The following is a 19,769-nucleotide window of genomic DNA, read 5'->3' on the forward strand; positions in this document are numbered from 1 at the left end:
ACGAGAAATTCTGCTCCCACATGCGAGGAACCATTACGGACCACCACGGAAGGGGAAGAAGAGACGACCGGTGTGCAAATTCTCCTACGACCTTTCGATAGGCCAGCGCGATTCCTCCGTGTGCACCGCGATGTCTTTTTCGACTACTCTGATCCGACATTGACGTCCTGTGCAACAGCCGCCCCGCATCATACGACGCCTCCGCCGCTGACGAAGCACAGTTCAGACGAACTACCCGTCCCAGTTGGACGCACCTCGACGCTGCCTTCCAATTTCGCTGGCCCTGCCCAGCAAGCAGGGGTATCTGACGCTGAGGTCGTGTTCCTGCGCGTCAACCGAAGCTGCGATGAGGACAATAGTGGTCGACTTGGCGCAGGATCAGACGTCGATGAACTCCACCTGATCCGGAACACGTTGCAGCGCAAGCTGGATTGCTTGGCCGTTGAGTACTGCAATCTCGACAAGGATGTTCAGCCTCCAGCGGTACAATTCGAAATGCACGCACTCTCGCATACTATCAGAATGCTGTCTAATCAAGTCCTTATCAGACGCTCCGGAGACTTGCGACGCACTGAACTCGCGAGCGGACTGAAGGCTGTGCCTGAGGGTTGGCGGCAGTTAGGAATCCACGAGGTCAAAGATGCGGTGGACCTGCAGCTAGTTCGGGACATCCTGTCTTGTCTGGCGCCATTGGTACTTGACGAAGAATGAATGTGAATACTAACTTACGTGCCAACCGGGTTGGCAGACGCGTTTATCAAGCAACATGTCTACTCGGGTTTTCTCTGTTTGTCACCAGCCGTATTTAGCGCGTGATTGATCACGTAGCATTGTTTCTCGACTCGCTCTAGCTTGCAGCTCATCGAGGTTGTCACGAACGTCGGCTGCAAGCCATGAGATTTGATGCTTGCGTCTGGATCTACTGTTAGCCAAGTCCACGTCTGTTTTAAGAAATTTGCGGTTCCACAGCAGATCAGTCCCTGTGTTACCTACCACCTTACGTTCGCCAGGCGTCACCTGCCAATCAGGGTCCAGTAGCGCCTGCTGTTTCAACTCCGAGGCATCCATCTCTCCCAAAAACTCTCCTCTTCTTCTGCGCTTCCGAGGGACCTCCTCGGCAAAAGGATCAGTTGGTATAAAATCCTGCGGAGCTGGTACCGAGGGAGGAAAGGCAACCGTCAGTCCAACAGGAGCTACAGCTGCCTCTGATTCTACCTCGATACAAGCGTCCGAGGCGACTGCCACTGCTGGCGCTTCGGTAGATAACTTTTTTTCCGCGTAACCTGAGATAGTTTCCGGTTCACTCTCTTCACTGGATTCGTAGTCAACTAGCCCGGCACGAGCCGACATATGAGTATATTTCTGATATACCACACAGAGGCAGTAGGATTCTGACAGAGGCACCCAGGTGGATGGGATTTGACGGCGCACACTTCACAATCACGACGTTCGTACCGGGATTCTGCCGGTCGCCACATAAATATTGCGTGTCACAACACTGTGTTTCCTTTGTTTTCATAAACCACATTTGCAATGATGCCTGATTCGATAGACACCGCGTCGCTCATGAAAGAAGCCATCCCCACGGCCCCCTCCCGACTCGTAACCCGTCCCTTTGACTGGCGCATGACCCCCGCATTCGGCACCATGGAAGCCCCAGACAAGATCTGGACCCTCGACAGCATGGCGTTTGGCAAGCAGATGACTGTAGGAGAATTTGCATCATCTCCGCGTGTCCAGCCGAGAGTCACGCAACATCTGAGCGAGGAAGTAGGGGATGATGTCCGCATCATGACCAATCCCAATTGTAAGTGCTATTACTGCACTTCGGGTAGGACAACCTTCCAGGAGCCGCTGGACCTCACCATGTACCACCTGAAGAACCCAGTTATCATACCTCCGGTGAGTACTCCCTTCCAAGTTTCGTGTTGACCTTTTTTAGGTAATGAGATTCATTCCGTTCACCTCCATACTTCCCCAAAGGAACTTCAAGCAAATCAACGACCTCAGACCATGCATACATTTGGGGCCCATCATCGGAGCCGTCACTCAAAGCTCAGCGCGACTTATGTTTGAGACCAACCTTGAGTGCGAGGTGGAGATCGTCTTGGTAGCGCGTCCCTGGGTAATTGGGCTGGGGCCCAACCTAGTGAAATCCGACGACGAGGTCTTCCAGCCCCCTGACGTTCGAAAATGGGTGGAGTGCAAAGCCAACATCCCCATTTTCGTCGAGTTCCGCAAGCTCTGCCCAAGTAAGCACTTGCCACAAGTGGATGCGCATGATATTCTTACAGATACGGTATATCACGTCCAAACGGACGTGCCGATCACTAACCTCACCCATTGCAAGTTCAAGACCTTCCCCGCGAGTGATGACGACCAGCAGCCAATTTCCATCGCCATGGTATCAGGCGGATTCAAGTGTCTGAAGGCGCACGAGGTCGTGCTGTCCAACGGAAAATCGTTGCTGCTTGAACGCATGACCGGCGGGACCCGCTACGACATGTGGAAGGCGCTGTACGAAAGGCAACTACGGGAGCACTACCTCACATGGCACCTTGGGAACAACGTCATCTGCGGCGGCGAGTACTTATATGGCTTGAAGGATGCTACCAGCCACCACAGCATGCCGCATACGCTGTCCCTGAAGGAGAGTATCATGAAGGAGGTCAATGGTGACGTCGGAGAACTTTTCCGACAAATTTATCGCCGGACCTTGAATCATCCGTGGCAACGTCACGCAATGGCCAGCACGGCCAACTTCTTTAGTTTGGGCGAGTTGGAGCTGGGCTCCTACGAATCCAGTAGGTGGTGTGTTACTTACGGAAATCACTCTTCTCCAGTTCGAAAGCGAGGTCTGGTGGAGGAAGTGCCGCCCCCCACGCCAGACCCCTTAGAGGTCCTTAGTGATCGGCGAAGCCAACTCGAGGAGGAGCTGCGCAGAACACAGCGGGAGCTCTCGAAGCGCAAACGCCGTGCAGCCCGGAGTCTAGGCCTCCCATACGAAGACAGCGAAGAGGACAGCGCTGATCCCAGGCCACCAGTGCCAATTCCGCCTGAGGTGATTGAGAACAACGGAAATCAGCGCGCCTATGACTTTGCCATGAAGGGCAGGCACTTCAAACATGCTTTGAGAGCGTTCACGACATATGCCTACCCGCTGCAAAAGGACTTCAAGGGGCGAGCGATAGACTTCTTCAGACACTGGAACGTCGGAGGGCTCGGCTTTATGGACATCGATACCCGACTCTTCACTACATGCTTCCACGACGATAATAATCTTGATGGACATCCTGTGATCGGCAAACGGCAGTTCAGTTTGGTGGGGCGGATTCTCGATTACTGGAGTGATGAGCGCGTAACGAACGTGGTAATCAATCTGCAGCAGGCCTTCGGTGACCTCGAATCCGACTGGCACGTGGACCATCCTTTTTTCGAGAAGTATATGGACCAGCTCTTGCAACTGTTCCTGGATTGGCGAGACGGACCTAACGTTCCTCAGCTGCGGACCGTGACGTTCATGGCTGTCTCGAAGAGCGCCAGCGGCGTAGTGTACATCACCAAAACCGGTTCGGAACAGGATGCAATTCCACAGATCGTCCAGGGACCCATTGGGAAGATCCCCGACTCGCTCAAGGGCCTGGATCAAGGCTGGCTCGGCTTCAAGGAGATCGGTCAGTTTACCTTCGAAGGAGTTGCCGCCTGTGTTGACACGGAAAGCTACTGCTTCCTCCGCTTTACGCCTACGCAGGTGCCGCTAGCGTTTGGCAAGGGGTTTCTTGCAGATTACGTCAAGCAGCCGAGCATGGCTGGCCGATACGCCAACACCAAGCAGGTCTCAGTGGAATTCTTCTATCTGAAACCTAACGGACTCGACGTTGCCAAGAAGTGCATCCCGCTACGCCGTGAGACGGATGTGGTGCCCCCGCGAGCCCCTGGTTGGTCGGACCAGGAGGTGTTCTTCCTCGGCCAGCGCATGAAGGTTGACCGGTACATCCAGAGCAAGACTGCAGACTTCATAGAGAAGATGTTCTCCGACAAGACGTCTCAGGAGCACAGTGACGTGGACAGCGTCAGACGCAAGGCTGTCGAGGAGATCATGGAGACCATCGCTGACATGAAGCGTCCTCTTGGCGAACGCATCGGCTTAAGGCCAGAACTGTTCAAGAACTTCACATTCGAAATTGCGAGGTGATATTGTCAAATGTTTGGATTCACTCCTCTTACTTGGAAATCAACACCGTAGTTTCATCTTCAGATGGGTCGTCGTCCGCGCTTAGCATCATCTGCCAAGCAGCTTTCGAGAACTGCGGTGAGGCTTCTGCCTCCTCGGCTTCTTCGTCGCCCTTGCGCTTCTTCGTCTTGCTTTGGTGTAAGACCTCGCGGTACTTCTCAATGAAGCCATACAGCCCCTCAGACCACAAATCACGGTCACGGTCGATGCGCTTCAAGAAGAGTTCCTTGACGCCATCCTTCGTCAGATACTTCACATAAAATTGGTGCCGGTTCGCAGGGTCGGCGAGGACGAGTGATATTGAAAGAAGTGGTACCTGGTCCAAGTGCTGGGTCTTGGCCTCCGCCGCCTCCCGATCCGCGTACATCATCCACGAATACTTCCCAGATTTGAGTCTCTGCGCTTTGAAGTAGAACGCCTTCGGCGGTTTCAACGGTCGGAGCACCTCCAATGGCCCCTCAATGCAGTTCGCATATAGTTGGAGTCGCTCCTGCGGAGGCACTTCATCAAGGGAGGAAATGTCCTTCCCCCTTTTTCGGGCCTCAATGACTGCCAACTGGTCGACCGCGTTGGCCGGTTTCTGGTTCAGGGCAGACACCTTCATGAGGCTCATGACCACGGTGTCCACTGATCTCTTCCCATCCTTGGTCCAATGGTAACTCTTGTCGCGTGGAAAGGCATCCGGTGCCAAATCCGGCTCCCAGTTGAACTGCATGGTGCCCACGAGGGTGTTGCTTAGGCCCATGACGCCCCGTCTGAAGAGGGTGAGTTTCACATGATCGTCCATTTGTCGTAGTCGGATCGTCAACCGTTCAAAGAAATTTGCTTTGCCGTCAACGTCCAAGGTGGTGACTTGCGTGGAGACGTCAAAGCGACCGCATTCTATTGTAATGTAGTAGTCGGCGGTCTTCATTGCGCTCAACTTAACGAAGGCAATCTCGAAGATCAAGTCATATGGCAAGTGCTTGTGAATACCCGTCATGCGGAGTGGGCGCCCTATACACTCATACTCTGCCGGGTGAGGAATGCGACGCCACATGAGTACCTGAGTCACGATTCCCCAAAAAGCTCACAATGAACGCCGCTGCGGATGCCAGCATTGTAGTGATCACCAGGAGGCCCCCTCCAGGGAGTAGGCCGGGAAGGAACATAAAGCGTTTTGATCAGAGTATGCGAAAATCATGCACCTTACGGTGCATCAGTAGTTACGAACCAAAAATAGCCGTGTCATCCGGGATACATGTTACAGGTAAGTGAAGCATGCTGAGCAATGGCACGTGATTTATCTGTTGGTGGTGCTCCGCCAAGATGATTAAAAAACTACACACGGAACTGGTTATGCTGTGGATCGTACTCGCGTCAAAGTAGTGTGAATCGCGCTCGTTATCCACAGAGCCTCCGACATGGCTCCTGAAAAAGGTTAGGGGTGGGGGGAAAGAAGAACCTACGGACGATAGACCCATCATATATCCGAAGATCCACGAGGTATCTTGCTGGAGCTATGCGGAAAACCTGGATCGTCAGTAAAACGTCGCTGTTGTCCCGGTGACGGTGATGGGCGAAAAGCGAGTCAACCACCAGTGGAGGTTTCTCCAAAAAATCACAGGACTCCTGCTTCGCTGGAAGGAGGTGTGCCGTCCACTTGAGAAGTTGCCGGTCTGCGCTTTGAGGCCGACAGCGCAATTTGTAAGGTGTGATTAGGAACCATTCGTAGCGGAGCGCTCGTAATGTTGTTAGGATGCCAGTCATTATTGTGGGAGCGTCCAGCAGACTCTCCAAACCCAGCTTCCACCGGCATGTTCTCAATGACGCCTCAGTCGCGACCATTCGAGAGGTGACGTTGTCATCAGTGGGCGCTGGTTACATACCCTCGCTGGTACCTACTTTTGGACGCCTCAGCGTCCGCGCTATCGGCTGCGGTTTTGCGTGTCCTAAACGGGTTAAATGGACAGGTCATGCCGCAAGGCATGGCATCAGCCCGAAATACCTGCGCGGCAACAGTTTTATTTTGCTGTTCTCGCGAGCAGACAAATGGCAGCCCAGCACAGAGGACGGTCGCGCATTTAGACGCCCGGTATCGGAGTAAGTTGTAAGCCACGGCTGCGGGGTGGCATTTGTCGGAAGGCGCGAGGGACCTAACTGACAGCTGTGAGACATCGTACCCCATGGCAGAGAGGCGGTCGACTATCAGCGGATCCAACGTCTCAGGCTCATCCTGGAAACTCGACTGGCAACCTACGGACAAGTAGAAGGGGAGGTGAATTCGGAACCACGGGTGACGTTTAACCTCCTTCAGTCTGGATGTGCGTCAATTAGCATCCTCACCGAATTCGCTTGGAGACGTCCACAACCAGCATCTTGAGCAGCAGATGCCGAGCGCCCTCGGACACGAAGGCGGGAATCGTAAAACTGCCGCTTCGGATCTTTTTGAACAGGTTGGCTACGACCTCGTCGTCGAAAGGTAGGCAACCACAAAGCAGAGCGTACAAGATGACACCGCAGGACCATACATCAACCTCGGGCCCCGCATACGGCTTGCCACTAACTACTTCCGGACTGGCATAGTTTGGTGAACCGCACGAGGTCTTTAGGAACTCGCCATCCGGCATGAAGTTCGAGAGTCCGAAGTCGCCTATCTTGAGGTTGTTGTTTTTGTCAAGGAGGAGGTTTTCGGGCTTGAGATCGCGGTGGCACACTCGGTGAGTGTGGCAGAAATCGACACCTGATACCAGCTGCTGGAATAGTCTTCGAGCCTCCACCTCTGAGAGTTGGCCCTTATTCACAATGTAGTCAAACAGCTCACCTCCTTCAGCGAACTCCATCACCACGAATACATCCGTTGGCGAATCGATCAGTTCGAACAGCCTGATTAGGTGGGGGTGACTAGGCTGAGATTGGAAAATGTTGATCTCGCGCCTGAGTTTGTCGAAAAGTTCATAGGAGATCTGCTTCGTCGCGCCGGAAATTCCTTACGGTTTTCTGCTTGTTGATAATCTTCACGGCGCATCTCGTCTGGGTCTTTTCGTGAATAGCCAGTTTGACCTTCCCGAATGTCCCCACTCCGACCGTGTTACCTAGCAAGTACGACTTCAGCCGGAAACCAAGCATCAAAATCAGGAAATAGACTCGAAAGTGTTGCTGGCGCGATTGGGCACAGTCTCAATACGTACAGTGTGTGCTGAGTTCGACTCAATCCAACAAAATTTGAAAAACGAAAACGGGTCCAATATTAACAGTGTAGGCATTATTAATCCAGTGCCTTTGACTCGCAGAATGTGACCGCGTTTCGAATTTTTCTCACGTCCACCAGCAGCTCTTGCGCGGTAGGTCGACAGCGGTAGTCAATCACGACAGTCCGAACGAGACAGCTCCGCAGCGCTTGCCCAGGGTCATGAGGCTCGAAAAATAGAGTACAATCCGAAACAATATCGTACAGCTTGATCTGTAGTGCACGCTGGGAACTACTCCAGAAAGATGCGTCCACAGTCAAAATATCAGCCAGTCGCGATTCCAGGGCTGCATCCCCGCCTACTACAGCGAGAACATACAAAACAACCATGGCCCAGTCAAAGACATCACGAGCTGCAGACCCCTCGGTGAATGACGAGTCCACAATACCCTTTAGGTCAGGACCGAGACGCTTTGATCGTGAGCGGCTGAAGTCTACCAAGGATAGTCTTAAGTTCTCGTTAATGCGCACGTGACTGGGCGTCACCTCTCGGTAGATGTTGGAGTTATGCGAAATGGCAACGACGGCCTCCAGGAGCGCGACGGCTACTTGAAGGACGAAACTTGGATTCCGGCACTCGGCTCGGTGCCGCAGACATGTGACCAATGATTCTCCCGCATTATTCTGAAGGAACATAATCCAGTCGCCTTTAACGATCACGCTGCCCCAGGAAGCGTTTAGTGCGGCATGATTGAGTCTCGTTATTGACCTCACTTCGGACGCGATGGACTCTAAAGGAGTCCGCGAGATGCGTATGACCTTAACGACCACGCATACGTTACGAAAGCGGGAGATGTATTGCTTGTACGCCTCCGCATACCGTAGAAACGATCGAAAAGGGCAATGTTTCACGTCAACCTCGGTGAAGCCCTCCCATCGAAGAACGTCTAAAACCGGTGTCTGTGTGAGTGATCGTCTCGATACGAACACTCGCCGGATATTGATCATATCATTCAGTTCGTAAAGCCCCTTGCGGCGAACTCCTATCAGCTCGCCGCTACGTGAAGAAGAAAAGCACTTCAACATCTCTGAAAAATTGGGATTCACACACAAATTTTTTGATGAGCAGTTCAGAGCCAGAGGTCATCAAGCCATTTTCCCGGCGACACAGCCAGCTGTCGTCGCCAGTCTACCGGTCTTCTGGCACTAAAAGCTCGAAGCCGGCGCATAGTAGCTCTTCGCCAGTAATTAGTGGGTTGTCTGGGCAGAGCAGCTCGCCCAAGCCCCAAGCGAGCAGCTCGTCCAAGCCCCAAGAAAGCTCATCGATCCAAGAAAGCAGCTCGTCTAAGGCTAACCGAAGCGCCTTCTCCGTGAGCGGCGTGCAGCTTCGGAGAGCTTTTCAGAGCGTTCACCGGAAGGAGATGAAGAGTACAGGCACTTTCGACCCTCTGCCTTCCGCAACGCTTGAGCTGCCAGACGCGGCGTCGAGAACGGACTCTTCGAAGCGACCGATACGCATCGATGCGTCCTCGTATGTGTCTCCGAGAGCCCCTCCACCCGTCTTTCCCAACCCCCATCACGCGGAACCTGCGGTTGGCCCGCCAACCACAGAATGGGTCGACCCCGAAAAGTTTGCGACGAGCCATCCAGAATGCTCGCACTGCACACATCCCAAGTACGACGTGAAGTACAGCCACGAGAAAATGCAACCTGGTCGTTTCGTGTTGATAAAAAAAAGGAGAGAGCTTCTAGGAGGCCTGATCCAATGGGATGAAGTCCGCCCCGCAAGAATTGTGGACTACACGGTTCCGCAACGGTATATTCCTCAGGTAGGGTTATTCGGTCTCCATACACAGCCCGAGACGACATTCCACCCCTTACTCTATTGGTATGAATCGTTCGAGTGAGCCCACGTAATTAGTGAACTACATAATAGTCAGAATTCTTCAGTATGCATTCGCCGCCACCATCGCGTCTGAACACTGCCCAGTCATCGGGCATCCTATCTGAACGAGTCGTCGAGACGGAGATCAGAGTCCCCCGTAAGGTGGTGAAGGAGGAAATTGTTGAGAAGGTCATTGTGGTGCCTGAAAAGGTCGTCCGCGAAGAGATCGTCGAAACGATTCAGGTGGTCAGGGAAAAGATCATTGAGATTGCGAAGCCGATAATTCAGGAGAAGATCGTTGAGGTCCCAGAGTATGAGTACATTGAGAAGATCATTGAGATTCCGGAGATCGAGTATATTGAGCATGTGAAGCACGTGCCTAAGATTGAGATCCAGGAGAAGATCGTGCACATTCCCAAGATCATTCCTCACGAGAGAATCGTTGAGGTGGCTGATGTTGAGTACCGGGAGTATGATGTCGAGAAGGTCGTTGAGGTCCCTGAAGTTCGTCAGGAGTACGTCAACAAGCAGGTACCTGTCCCTCAGTATGTAGACAGACCCTACACCAACCACGTGGACGTCGAAGTTCCACAGCGAATCGACCGCAACATTCCCGTTCCAGTCGAGGCTGTGACCACCTTTGAATTCCAGATTCCCCAATTGAAGCCCGTCTACAATCGAAAGGAGTTGATTCTCCACGCTCCCCGATTCGTAGAGGTTCCTGTGCCGGCGGAGTTAATGGACGAGGCGCTCCAGCAGCAGGCTCTCCAATTACAAGACCAAGTCCATCTTCTTGCCGACCAACCCGCCCCAAGCCTCGCAGAAGTTGAGCAGATTGCGGAGTTCGCGAAGAACAATGATTTCCAAGCGCATATTTCCGCTTCCAATTTTCAACGCAGCGTCGAGCAGGCTTGGAAGAATGGCACACTGAAAGTGACGGCTCAACCTCACACCATTGTCCCAGACCACCAGCAAGAGCACAAGAAATCGAAGAGAAAGTCTAAGAAGAGTCGTGCTTGAAGCAATGCCGCCATCTAGATCAACAATGAATAGTCAAAACCTAAAGCTTCTAGCTCGGACCAGCCGGCCACGTACCAACGCTTAGGTAGTTGTTTAGCACGTCGAAAGACGTCGAAGGAGTTCAAGTCAATGTCAATTCCGAGTATCTCAAGATCAGTCAGGGGTAACTCGGCTATTGCCGACATCACAGCGGTCACCTCGTTCTCTAAAGCGCGGACTAGGTCCAAGGAGGATGGGGCAATCCGCAGGACAAGAAACTCGAGCTGTGGCAGGTTGCTTAACAGTTGCGCCAGCAATCGGAGGGTCTGTCGAGCGGTTGACAGGTCAGTTAGCTGCACTCGAGTCATAATCAAGCACTGCAGGTTCTTGGGCACCAATTCTAGGAACGGCAACATATCCAAGACGACCATGTCGCACACGAAGCGATGCTTGTGCTTGATAGCTTCCTCCAAAGTACGAAGACCAATGCCTAACGTCAACCCCTGGGTCGAGCTCTGGTAGAGCTCGACTGTGATCCATTGCCTTCGTTTCAGCAAGTCAACTACCTCTAGAGATGACTCATAAACCTGCATGCAGTCTTCATGGTTCACAAACGGACTGTTGACAAATAGGGAGCTGCATGCTGTGGGTTCCAGGGCATCGGCTACGTCGCTGGCGTGTACCACGTCGTCGTCAATCACATCCGCAGTCAGCGCAACGCCGCAGGACAGCGCTTTGTTGAATGCCGCTGTCTGCAAGCAAGCAAATGCTTGACTGAGAACCATTGCGTCAGGAAGGAACAAGAACTGGGTGATGTCGGCAACAAAGCCGGTGTACTCTAAGAGCATTAAAACCGGCGAGAACTGAATTGCCGGTGAATCTTTCCAGTAGAGTTGGTCAAACACACAAAACTCAGGGACAATGACGGGCAGGCAGCATCAAACACCGCATGTTGAAGACAAACTGGTCTGCGGAAGCTCGGCTCACGACCAAAGGCAGACCACGCCGTCGTCTCCACCAGTCAGCCAAAAGGAAGAATCGGTGTGCCAGAATTGGTCGGCGCATCTGGCATGAGATAAGACTGGTTGGACGAAAACAGGTACATCTGGCTGCGCACTTACCTGACCACTCCCATATGCCCAGTACCGGGAATGCCCCCCTCGACCTCTCTGCAGAAAGGAGCCACGGGTTCCACCCCATCAAGGTTGACGTGGAACAGCAGAAGATGCCCTGAAACGCTGCCTCCCAAAGCGTGCACTCTCTCGGTGTTCTGGTCGTAAATGGTCTTCAAGAGGTAGCCGTGACTGTACCCACTGCTCAACAGGGAACACTGCTTGATAGCGCCGCAGTCGTCTGGGACATAATAATACATGGAAGGTTGCAGATACGCTTACCCATCAGTTTTGCAACGTCATACGACCCCATTTCGGCTCTCCGCTCAGCCTCAGTGACCTCAATGTTTGCGGTCTCCACAGGGAGACTGCCAGTGTAACGGCAAGAGGTCGGACTTGGCACTTGCCATAAGGCAAGAGTTTCAACGGAAGACGTGGAACTGATAATTTCGGATGTGATCGCTGACACCTCGCGAACAGATACGTCGGTGTTGAGGCAAGAAAGCACCTCTTCGCTGACCACGTCGGCCACGACGATCAGCGAGTCGTCCGCGCCGGACACGATGGCATTGGCGTCGCCTGCAGCAAAACACAAACTGTTGACACGGTCGGTATGGTGATCTAGCCGCTTCAGAGGCTTCATTTGCCGGATGTCAATCAGTGTGATTGACTGGTCAGTGCCGACCGCCAAGCATTGGTCTGTTGGGTGCCACGCTGAGCAGTACATGTCAGCCTCAGGGGCCAGAAGAGCCAACTGAGAGGTCTGTTTCGACCGCAGATCTGCAATCGAGACATTACCGTCCAATGAAGTAGTTGCGAAGACCTGCGAATCATGATTCGAAAACTCAACGCTGGTGATCTGCATTCTGTGCATCTTTTTCTGCAACTCCATAACTTCCATGGTGTCCTCTCTGAGAATCAGTCCCACCAGGTCTGCATCGGGCGTGCCACTGGGCGACACGGTGGCACACAGGACCGTCTGATCAGATACGGCCAGCTGCGTCACGGGTCGACCCAGCATAGACCGCGTTCTCAACAACACAGGCACCATTTTTATTGCGAAAATCCTCGGTTCCGCTTGCTATGGCATGCAAAGACCACATCGACCGGCTGCGACAGGAGCTGACTCTGAACACAGAGCAGCAGAGACGGCGGATACATAAAGCTCTTCAGCTTCTTTCGGAGGAGTTGTACTCCAGTCAGGACCGGGCACTTTACGAGCTTCTTCAGAATGCCGATGATTCTCAGTTCCCCAAGGGGACAGTGCCAACAGTAATGTTGAGGAGCGCTTGCCATCCAGTTGCGTATTGTCGTTACCTATGACGGCGCCTCCTGGGCCGACGATGGAAATAACCGCCCCGTGGTGGTTGTCATCTCCAACGAGGTGGGTAATAGTGGATGTATTTATCAGACTGGGTTCACGCCTGAAAACGTAGCATCGTTGTGTGATATAGCAGCCAGCACGAAAGTGAGTTCAAACGAGTTGATAGGTGAGAAGGGAATCGGCTTCAAATGCTTGTTCCGCCTTTCTTCCTCGCCTCGAGTGTATTCTAATGGCTATCAGTTCTCTCTGAGTTCTATTCCTGATGATGAGATCGGTTATGGCTACATCGTTCCTCGATGGTTGAGCAGCGTCCCACCAGCGGTTGGAGCAGTTGTCAACGCCGGAGGCACGGCGATCGTGCTGCCGACGAGGTCTGACACTGTAACATCCCTCTTTCTCAGAACGTTGGCAGAGGTTTCGTCGACGGCTATAATGTTTCTGTCCCAGCTTCAGGAAGTCACCATTGAGGTGCCAGGCCGGCCTCTTCGGAGGATTAGTCTCCGCCCTCTGCCGCACGGCGTCCACAATCCAAGCGCAGACACTACGTTAGAGTCATTAATGGTATCAGGCGAGGGCGAGAGGCTAGTGATGAGACTTCGGTGCAACGAGACGCCCCCAACGCTTCCAGTGGTAACCTCGTCAGAGGCCCGACGTGCAAAATGGAGCTCCTTTCGTGTTAATTTTGCGCTTCCCCTGGCCTCCAGTAGCACCACAGGCCTATACTGCAGCTTCCTAGTCCCCCATGCGGATATCTGGTTGCCTGTAGACGTGGACATACCGCAGCTCATTTTGACAGCTAATCGGGAGTCGCTTATCGAGGACTCCCCTTGGAACGAATGGCTCCTGTTGCACGTTTTGCCGCTGGCCTACGCGAATTGCTTGCGAATCGCCGTAGAGTTCATCAGCAGCCAGATGGCTTGGTAGGTTCCGTTTCCGTCTGTCAATTTTTACAGGGACTACTTTCCATTTTTATCCGACTTCTCGAGCCGCTGGGCCCTCCTGTTTCTCTGGCTGCCAGAACTCCCGTCCCGAAAGCATCGACGCTTCCGATCATTAGTCAGACGTGTGTTGGAAGAGACCTCCCATGCGAGCTTCATACCTGTTTGCTCGGATGTGAGCCAGCTGTGTTTAAAAGCGCCTTCATGCTGCTCTGTGGCCCCAAAGGATCTGACGCCCAACATCTACACCCTCCTGATTCAGGCGCTGCGTAAGTCGTCAGCGGAGTACTTGGTTTTGCCGGAGCTGCTGAATCTGGACTGCGAGGTGCATCATGTGGGGTGCCTGAGTGTTGTTGACGCAGTTCCTGGACCTTGCGGGCTGTGACGTCCTGAGCGTGAGCGAAGTTCTACGGTATTTGTCCAAGGTAACTCTGGATTCCTTGACTCCTGCTGATTTAGCAGTACTCTACAACTATTGTTTCAAGGAGGGAAAAGGCAGCGTCACCGTTCGCTCTGAACTGGCGTCCATGCCGTTGATGATGGCTACTGATGGCAGTCGGCATTGCCTAGCAAGCACTTCACTGCAATTTTACTGGCCTGACGAGCGGTTCCTGAAAACTATAGGAGGGCTTGATGCGGCCACCCTGGAGGTTGTCAGCATCGTCGTAAGCTACTCCTATCTCCCACACCCAGTCCGACGTCGCTATTGTACACTCTCATCTCGTTAATGGCCTTTCAAGCGAGACCATTACCTGGCTGGGGGGAAGCGGGATGCATAACGTCTTCGACGAGGAGGCTTTTGCCCGATCTCTGCTGCAGGGAATCTCGAATGCCGTGGGTAGCCCCCTAGTTCACCATGGAGACCTGGTGGCCGCCAGACCTCGATGCTGGAACAGTGGGACTCCTGACCCCCACTACCTGCCACAATTTTTGCAGCTGGTGGAGCGATGCTCGAGAGTGCTCTCCGAGGAAAGCAAAAGATGCGAGCGTGCGCCGTTGGTCGTCGATCTCAGAAACCAGCCCGAGGTGAGCGCTTAACTAGTGTTCATCATGTCCTCTCCAGCTCCACAGGCACCTATTTCCCTTCCTTGAGCTGGGCCAACACAATTGGCTGGCAATTATGTCGCCAAAATCACATGGGGCATCTATAAAAGCGAAGGACATGCGACTTCAGTTGTCATTCTCCGATTTGATTCCCGAGACCTTTCTTAGTGCGAACTGCCTATTGCTGGCCCCATTCTACAACGATAACCCCACATGGGTACAGGAAAACTTCCCAGTCACAGTTCGGTTAGCCCCCTCACCTCCAGACCGCCTGCCGCCTTGTAAATCGCTCAGCGAGCTGTTACGAGGCATTCTGGTGCTGGCGATAAGCGGACTGGTCAACAAGGAGCATTCCTGGGACTTCCTGTTGAATGCAGACCGACGTATTAGCTGGCGACGAGCTCTAGGGACCAAGTTGCTCTCGGAGATCCGCACTGCGCACATGTTCCCTGACCAGACCGGAAGGCTTAGACCTGCGTCAGAATTGGTGGACTCTGCAACACTTCCGACCGCTCCGTTAGCCGACGCCCTTCACGTGTTGAACCCTGGGATCCAGGAGGAGCTCAAGCTACTCTGCCACGACATTCATGGACGTGTTCAAAAGTTCCTTCCGTCGGTATCAGCGCACAGAATCAGCCCGTCTTCTGTGCTTACCAAATTTTTGGACCACCTTGGGGTCAGTGGCTCCTTTTCCATAGCAGTAGCGGTCAAGGTCCTGAGCCTCGTAAGCAAACTGCATCCGCAAGTCCTGACAGTACAAGCGTGTGCGGTCGTTCTCGCGACTTGTGAGCAGGTCACGCGGACTCAAGAGTGGCTTGTAGACAAACCTGCGATTCGTACCAATTTCGCCTCTCATCCGCTAATCCCCGTACCACTTGATGTGGGGTCTGTGAGGTCCTGGATTCGGCTTGATAAGGAAGTGGTCTGGGCGGACCCTGCAGGGCACTTCCAAAGCCGCCTCGTCGCCTTGGAGCATGAAATGCCGCTGCATGTGCAGCAAAAGTTGAAACTTTTCTTCGACGGTCTAGTGTCCGCCCAACCCTCCGCTGAGCTCTACGCAGCGGAGTGGACTCGGCTCGCAAGCGGCCTCGTGCCGCCAACGAAACGAGAGCAGGCCAAGCTGAAGGTGAGATCGCTCACTACTATGGACGCAGAGATTCATGGAGAACGCTTCCAGCTGTTTGTTTGAGTTCTGTGACCGATCAGGTCTGGCACAGCGGACCACCGCACCTTCCTGGTGGTCCGAATTCTTTCCCCCTAACGTGTTGTTGCGCCGCGGAAAGAAACTCGAGTTTGGGAGTTGTAGGACGGCGTGGATCTCGAACAGGTGCGACGCGGCTTTAGCCTTCCCCGATTTAACCCTCTGCACCTACAGGTCTGCTATCGAATACGACTTTCTGAGGCGCTTCTTGAATGTGAAATGCTTGGAAGACCACCTAACCTTGGTTCAGGTAGCTACCAGCGACCCGGTACGGCAGATTCCCCCCAGCCGCCTCCGGAAGCGACAAGGTCACCACCCCACTCCAGTGGGGTTCTGGGCAGGACTGTACCTCTACCTCAACGCGACATGTGGAGCTTCCTGGCAAGCATGCATACAGTCCATGATGCAACTAGCAGCAGGGTGGACGTGTACGGATAATGTCGCGACTGCTATCCACGAGATGTTGACATGCACGGTCACCACTGCAGACTGGATTCGCTTGGAGTACAGCGTTACGTCTGGTGGACGATCCACGAGCTTCCCCGCTAAGAACGTGTGCTGTCACTACCATCGCGACCTTGAGGGAAACCTGGTGCTGTGGGTGCTGGAAGAGCGGTCTAGTGAGACGAGTTGGCAGTCGCAAGCGTTCGTCATGGCGTTAGCTCAGGAGATAACGTCCCGGCTGCCCTCGTCGCCGATTACGAAAGCCCTCGTTAAGTCAAAGGCTGTGTTTCAGCTTCTGTACGTGAGCCATCAGGCTTCAAAGCGGCTTGGGTCCTGTCTATACGGTCTCGGTGTCCAGGTAGACACGCTGCTGTGGTCCCCCGAGTCCACCCTCCACGAGGAGATCGAAGAGGCATGCAACGAGATGCTGCGTGTGATAGGCACGGACCCTGAGTCTGGACTAATAGGAAGCATCGAACCCACGGCGTTCAGCTACCAAGACGACGACGGCCTGCCTGGCGGCTCCGATATGCACCGACATTTCTTCTCCGACGCATCCACCACCGCGGCTACCCTCAGCGGTCAAAGAGAGCTGAGACCGGTGCCTGACGACGGAAGTGTGGAGTTCGACAAGGGCGAGGAGGTCGGAATGTGGGGCGAGGAGTTCGCTTTCGAGTACGTGGTACCCACGTTCATCGTAAAGTGGGTCTTGGTTCGGTTACTCACATCAGGACGTTTCCCGTCGCTCACGTCGAACGATCCAGTGTCAGAAGCGACCAGCTACTGTTCGAAGTCAATCAACGGTGGCAGCAGGGTCGTTTATGGCCTGAGTTCCGGTTCTACTGCCTAGAATGGGTCAATGGGCGAGAGGAAACGGGGGCCCCATACGATTTACGGCTCAAACCTGTAGTTCTTGACGTGAGATACCAGTTTCGGATACATTCAGAATTGTCCCTCGTCGACGAGCCCAGACCGCATCAAGTCCTGCCTAGAAGAGAAGGCTCGGGCAGACGCAGCGACAGACTTACCGCAAGTGATGTTTGAGGTAAAGACCACGCGGCTCAGCAGTTTCTCCTTCACAATATCTGCCAACGAAATGATGACAGCGGAGAGGAATCCACGCGACTACGTGCTGCTGGTCATCGCCAACGCGGGCAAGCCTTCAGTGAACTGGACTTTTCTAGATCAACTAAGTGACCGTATGAGCTTGGCCCTGACCCACGATGCCAACTTTGATGTTCGGATTCGGGTGCAAAAGTTCACTTGCGTGCTGGAGACACCTACAGGCCAGAAGATTCTGAAAACGAGCGGGCGTGACGAACTCGAGGCTGGTGAAGAGGAGGACATGATTGGGGTCATGAGAGTGATTCGTTCCCGGAAGGGCTGAATCTAGACTCTTGCGTCTTCTCTACTCAGAACACTTGAATTGAGGTAAAAACGGTCAATTTGCATTTTGGATGCGATGAAAGGCTTGTTAAGCAGCGTGAAGCGACGCATGTCCAGCCGTGATGTGCCCAACGGCGACAGTCCGCCGAGTACGTCCTTGGGTGTCGCGCACACAGGCTTGGAAAGCGAGGTGTCTCCTAGCAGAGATACCAGAAAGTTCCAGCCTCGAGAGAGGGCTCGTGAGCGGTCTCCAATTACCGTCGAGACCAAGTGAGGAGCAGTGACGGTCAACACAGAAGATCAACGGGGACCGGACGAACGGAGCCCAAGCAGAGATCCCAAAAACGGAGTTCAAGCAAGGGGACACGCGACGATGCAGGCCCAGCCTCGCTCTGCAACGTGCATGCTGTTAGTGGTGAGTGCTGCGGGGGGGGGGCTCATCCAGACAGGCCGGGGCTTCTACCTGGCTCAAACGCTGCGCCGGTGGAGCCCCGCATTTTCCGAGAGTTGTGTCCCATTCGCGACAAACCCGTGGGAAATCGTCACGAACTCTTCCGAAAGAAGATTGCTGCCAGCGGATCGGTGGTTTTTGATTTCCTTCACTATCCCGACGCTTTCACTGACGAAAAGGAGGCGAAGCGACAGACACTGATGGAACTTATTGACTACACCAACGTGACGCGGGGCTGCTTCAATGAGGAGGTCATCGCGGATGTGGTGAGCATGGTCGCCGCCAACCTTTTTCGGCCTCTAAGCTACCGCAACTCGCTGAATCCCTTTATCGTGGATGATGACGAAGCCCTGCTAGAACCCGGATGGCCACACCTACAGATCATCTACGAGTTTTTCCTGCGGATGATAGTAGCTCAGGATTTCGATGCACGGACTGGTAAGAAGTACGTCTCCCAGCAGTTCGTTATTAACGTACTGGATTTATTCCGATCGGAGGACCATCGTGAACGTGACTATTTGAAGACGGTGCTGCACAGGCTTTATGGAAAGGTCATGAGCCTCAGACCGTTCATTCGCAAGTCAATCCAAACGGTATTTTTTCGGATTATCTACGATGCTGAGAACCACTCAGGTGTCTCCGAATTGCTAGAAATTCTCGGATCGATCATAAACGGATTTGCTGTCCCTCTCAAACACGAACACAAGGTTTTCTTAGAAAACAGTCTCTTACCACTGCACAGCTCGAAGTACCTCGCCGGATTCCAGCAACAGTTGACGTACTGTATGACGCAGTACATCGACAAGGATCCTAGACTCGCCGAAATGATCCTGCGCGGTCTTCTGAAATTCTGGCCAGTCACTAACACTCCCAAGGAGGTACTATTCATAAACGAGGTTGAAGAGATTCTCGATATGGTCCAACCGTCGGAGTTCCAGGCCGTGTGCGAACCGCTATTTAAGCAGCTGTCCATGTGCATACGATCTCGCCACTTTCAAGTGGCGGAACGAGTACTATTCTTGTGGAACAACGAGAATGTGGTCAAGTTAATTAACCAGAACAGACAGGTGCTCTTTCCGATCATCATATCGTCGCTCTATGCCAATACTAAAGATCATTGGAATGCGACTGTGCACGGCTTAACCTTCAACGTGACCAAGCTCATGGCTGAGGTCGACCCAGCACTCTTCGACAGGCTCAGCGAGCAGAATACTGCCCGTCTGGAAGAGTTCCACAAGACAGAACAAAACCGGAAGTCCCAGTGGGAAAAGTTAGAAGCCAAGCATGGCCAGAGGACGACCGTCACTCGTTGACGTTAAAGAGTGCGATTCTGTACACGATGATGGAGCCTGTATTTGTGAGCGCCTGTTGTCTCAACTCGTGAGTCGCGTACATGTTACTTGTGAAGTTGTTACGAAAGCAGCATGCGAGCCGGACTCATCATGTGATGATGCACAGCGTCGAATACAACAACCACATTCGGACGACCAATAATACGAACAAGCGAACAGATAAGCTTCTACTGAGAGCTATTCTTTGTAGCGTTTCCAATACAATCAATGACAAAGGTGGTCACTATGTG

General features: G+C 53.4%; 12 protein-coding genes across 19 annotated transcripts; 6 read left to right on the plus strand and 6 right to left on the minus strand.

Moving 5' to 3' along the window:
* Positions 1 to 27: 27 nt before the first annotated feature.
* Positions 28 to 711, plus strand: KVP18_001273 (uncharacterized protein; the record flags this gene model as incomplete). 2 transcript variants are annotated; one of them, XM_067951131.1, is made up of 1 exon in its annotated part: positions 28 to 711. In XM_067951131.1, a coding segment is annotated over one exon (684 nt), but the record flags the coding sequence as incomplete, so codon positions are not given. The 2 variants fall into 2 exon arrangements, with proteins under 2 accessions (XP_067808988.1, XP_067808987.1); XM_067951130.1 differs by having other exon boundaries at positions 245 to 711.
* An 81-nt stretch (positions 712 to 792) lies between these two features.
* On the minus strand, positions 793 to 1,350 carry KVP18_001272 (uncharacterized protein; the record flags this gene model as incomplete). Its single annotated transcript, XM_067951129.1, has 1 exon — positions 793 to 1,350. The coding sequence occupies one exon, from the start codon at positions 1,348 to 1,350 to the stop codon at positions 793 to 795; it is 558 nt and encodes a 185-aa protein (XP_067808986.1).
* Positions 1,351 to 1,533: 183 nt separating this feature from the next.
* On the plus strand, positions 1,534 to 4,195 carry KVP18_001265 (uncharacterized protein; the record flags this gene model as incomplete). Of its 2 annotated transcripts, XM_067951113.1 has the most annotated exons (3): positions 1,534 to 1,902; positions 1,943 to 2,252; positions 2,295 to 4,195. In XM_067951113.1, 3 exons carry the CDS (start codon positions 1,534 to 1,536, stop codon positions 4,193 to 4,195), a joined length of 2,580 nt encoding a protein of 859 aa, XP_067808973.1. The 2 variants fall into 2 exon arrangements, with proteins under 2 accessions (XP_067808973.1, XP_067808974.1); XM_067951114.1 differs by having other exon boundaries at positions 1,943 to 4,195.
* A 28-nt stretch (positions 4,196 to 4,223) lies between these two features.
* KVP18_001269 (uncharacterized protein) lies at positions 4,224 to 5,385 on the minus strand (the record flags this gene model as incomplete). 2 transcript variants are annotated; one of them, XM_067951124.1, is made up of 2 exons in its annotated part: positions 4,224 to 5,279; positions 5,308 to 5,385. In XM_067951124.1, 2 exons carry the CDS (start codon positions 5,383 to 5,385, stop codon positions 4,224 to 4,226), a joined length of 1,134 nt encoding a protein of 377 aa, XP_067808981.1. The 2 variants fall into 2 exon arrangements, with proteins under 2 accessions (XP_067808981.1, XP_067808980.1); XM_067951123.1 differs by lacking the exon at positions 5,308 to 5,385 and having other exon boundaries at positions 4,224 to 5,216.
* Positions 5,386 to 5,617: 232 nt separating this feature from the next.
* On the minus strand, positions 5,618 to 7,342 carry KVP18_001266 (uncharacterized protein; the record flags this gene model as incomplete). Of its 2 annotated transcripts, XM_067951119.1 has the most annotated exons (4): positions 5,618 to 6,090; positions 6,119 to 6,531; positions 6,560 to 7,179; positions 7,208 to 7,342. In XM_067951119.1, the coding sequence occupies 4 exons, from the start codon at positions 7,340 to 7,342 to the stop codon at positions 5,618 to 5,620; spliced, it is 1,641 nt and encodes a 546-aa protein (XP_067808976.1). The 2 variants fall into 2 exon arrangements, with proteins under 2 accessions (XP_067808976.1, XP_067808975.1); XM_067951118.1 differs by lacking the exon at positions 7,208 to 7,342 and having other exon boundaries at positions 6,081 to 6,531; positions 6,560 to 7,056.
* Positions 7,343 to 7,481: 139 nt separating this feature from the next.
* Positions 7,482 to 8,489, minus strand: KVP18_001267 (uncharacterized protein; the record flags this gene model as incomplete). The annotated part of the gene is made up of 1 exon (XM_067951120.1): positions 7,482 to 8,489. The coding sequence occupies one exon, from the start codon at positions 8,487 to 8,489 to the stop codon at positions 7,482 to 7,484; it is 1,008 nt and encodes a 335-aa protein (XP_067808977.1).
* Positions 8,490 to 8,524: 35 nt separating this feature from the next.
* On the plus strand, positions 8,525 to 9,310 carry KVP18_001264 (uncharacterized protein; the record flags this gene model as incomplete). Its single annotated transcript, XM_067951112.1, has 1 exon — positions 8,525 to 9,310. One exon carries the CDS (start codon positions 8,525 to 8,527, stop codon positions 9,308 to 9,310), a length of 786 nt encoding a protein of 261 aa, XP_067808972.1.
* A 44-nt stretch (positions 9,311 to 9,354) lies between these two features.
* KVP18_001275 (uncharacterized protein) lies at positions 9,355 to 10,308 on the plus strand (the record flags this gene model as incomplete). The annotated part of the gene is made up of 1 exon (XM_067951133.1): positions 9,355 to 10,308. One exon carries the CDS (start codon positions 9,355 to 9,357, stop codon positions 10,306 to 10,308), a length of 954 nt encoding a protein of 317 aa, XP_067808990.1.
* Positions 10,309 to 10,322: 14 nt separating this feature from the next.
* On the minus strand, positions 10,323 to 11,135 carry KVP18_001274 (uncharacterized protein; the record flags this gene model as incomplete). The annotated part of the gene is made up of 1 exon (XM_067951132.1): positions 10,323 to 11,135. One exon carries the CDS (start codon positions 11,133 to 11,135, stop codon positions 10,323 to 10,325), a length of 813 nt encoding a protein of 270 aa, XP_067808989.1.
* Positions 11,136 to 11,404: 269 nt separating this feature from the next.
* On the minus strand, positions 11,405 to 12,450 carry KVP18_001271 (uncharacterized protein; the record flags this gene model as incomplete). The annotated part of the gene is made up of 2 exons (XM_067951128.1): positions 11,405 to 11,640; positions 11,682 to 12,450. The coding sequence occupies 2 exons, from the start codon at positions 12,448 to 12,450 to the stop codon at positions 11,405 to 11,407; spliced, it is 1,005 nt and encodes a 334-aa protein (XP_067808985.1).
* An 831-nt stretch (positions 12,451 to 13,281) lies between these two features.
* Positions 13,282 to 17,737, plus strand: KVP18_001270 (uncharacterized protein; the record flags this gene model as incomplete). 3 transcript variants are annotated; one of them, XM_067951125.1, is made up of 8 exons in its annotated part: positions 13,282 to 13,643; positions 13,677 to 13,995; positions 14,024 to 14,326; positions 14,355 to 14,687; positions 14,725 to 15,831; positions 15,860 to 17,052; positions 17,082 to 17,268; positions 17,297 to 17,737. In XM_067951125.1, the coding sequence occupies 8 exons, from the start codon at positions 13,282 to 13,284 to the stop codon at positions 17,735 to 17,737; spliced, it is 4,245 nt and encodes a 1,414-aa protein (XP_067808982.1). The 3 variants fall into 3 exon arrangements, with proteins under 3 accessions (XP_067808982.1, XP_067808984.1, XP_067808983.1); XM_067951127.1 differs by lacking the exon at positions 17,297 to 17,737 and having other exon boundaries at positions 15,860 to 17,200; XM_067951126.1 differs by lacking the exons at positions 13,282 to 13,643; positions 13,677 to 13,995; positions 14,024 to 14,326; ... (2 more) ...; positions 15,860 to 17,052; positions 17,082 to 17,268 and having other exon boundaries at positions 17,387 to 17,737.
* A 75-nt stretch (positions 17,738 to 17,812) lies between these two features.
* Positions 17,813 to 19,500, plus strand: KVP18_001268 (uncharacterized protein; the record flags this gene model as incomplete). 2 transcript variants are annotated; one of them, XM_067951121.1, is made up of 4 exons in its annotated part: positions 17,813 to 17,885; positions 17,913 to 18,006; positions 18,033 to 18,151; positions 18,182 to 19,500. In XM_067951121.1, 4 exons carry the CDS (start codon positions 17,813 to 17,815, stop codon positions 19,498 to 19,500), a joined length of 1,605 nt encoding a protein of 534 aa, XP_067808978.1. The 2 variants fall into 2 exon arrangements, with proteins under 2 accessions (XP_067808978.1, XP_067808979.1); XM_067951122.1 differs by lacking the exons at positions 17,813 to 17,885; positions 17,913 to 18,006; positions 18,033 to 18,151 and having other exon boundaries at positions 18,388 to 19,500.
* Between the last annotated feature and the right edge of the window lie 269 nt (positions 19,501 to 19,769).

The sequence above is a fragment of a genome (assembly GCF_019968955.1).
Source record: "MAG: Porospora cf. gigantea A chromosome Unknown PgA_NODE_392_length_19769_cov_332.051, whole genome shotgun sequence".
NCBI lineage: Eukaryota > Apicomplexa > Conoidasida > Eugregarinorida > Porosporidae > Porospora > Porospora cf. gigantea A.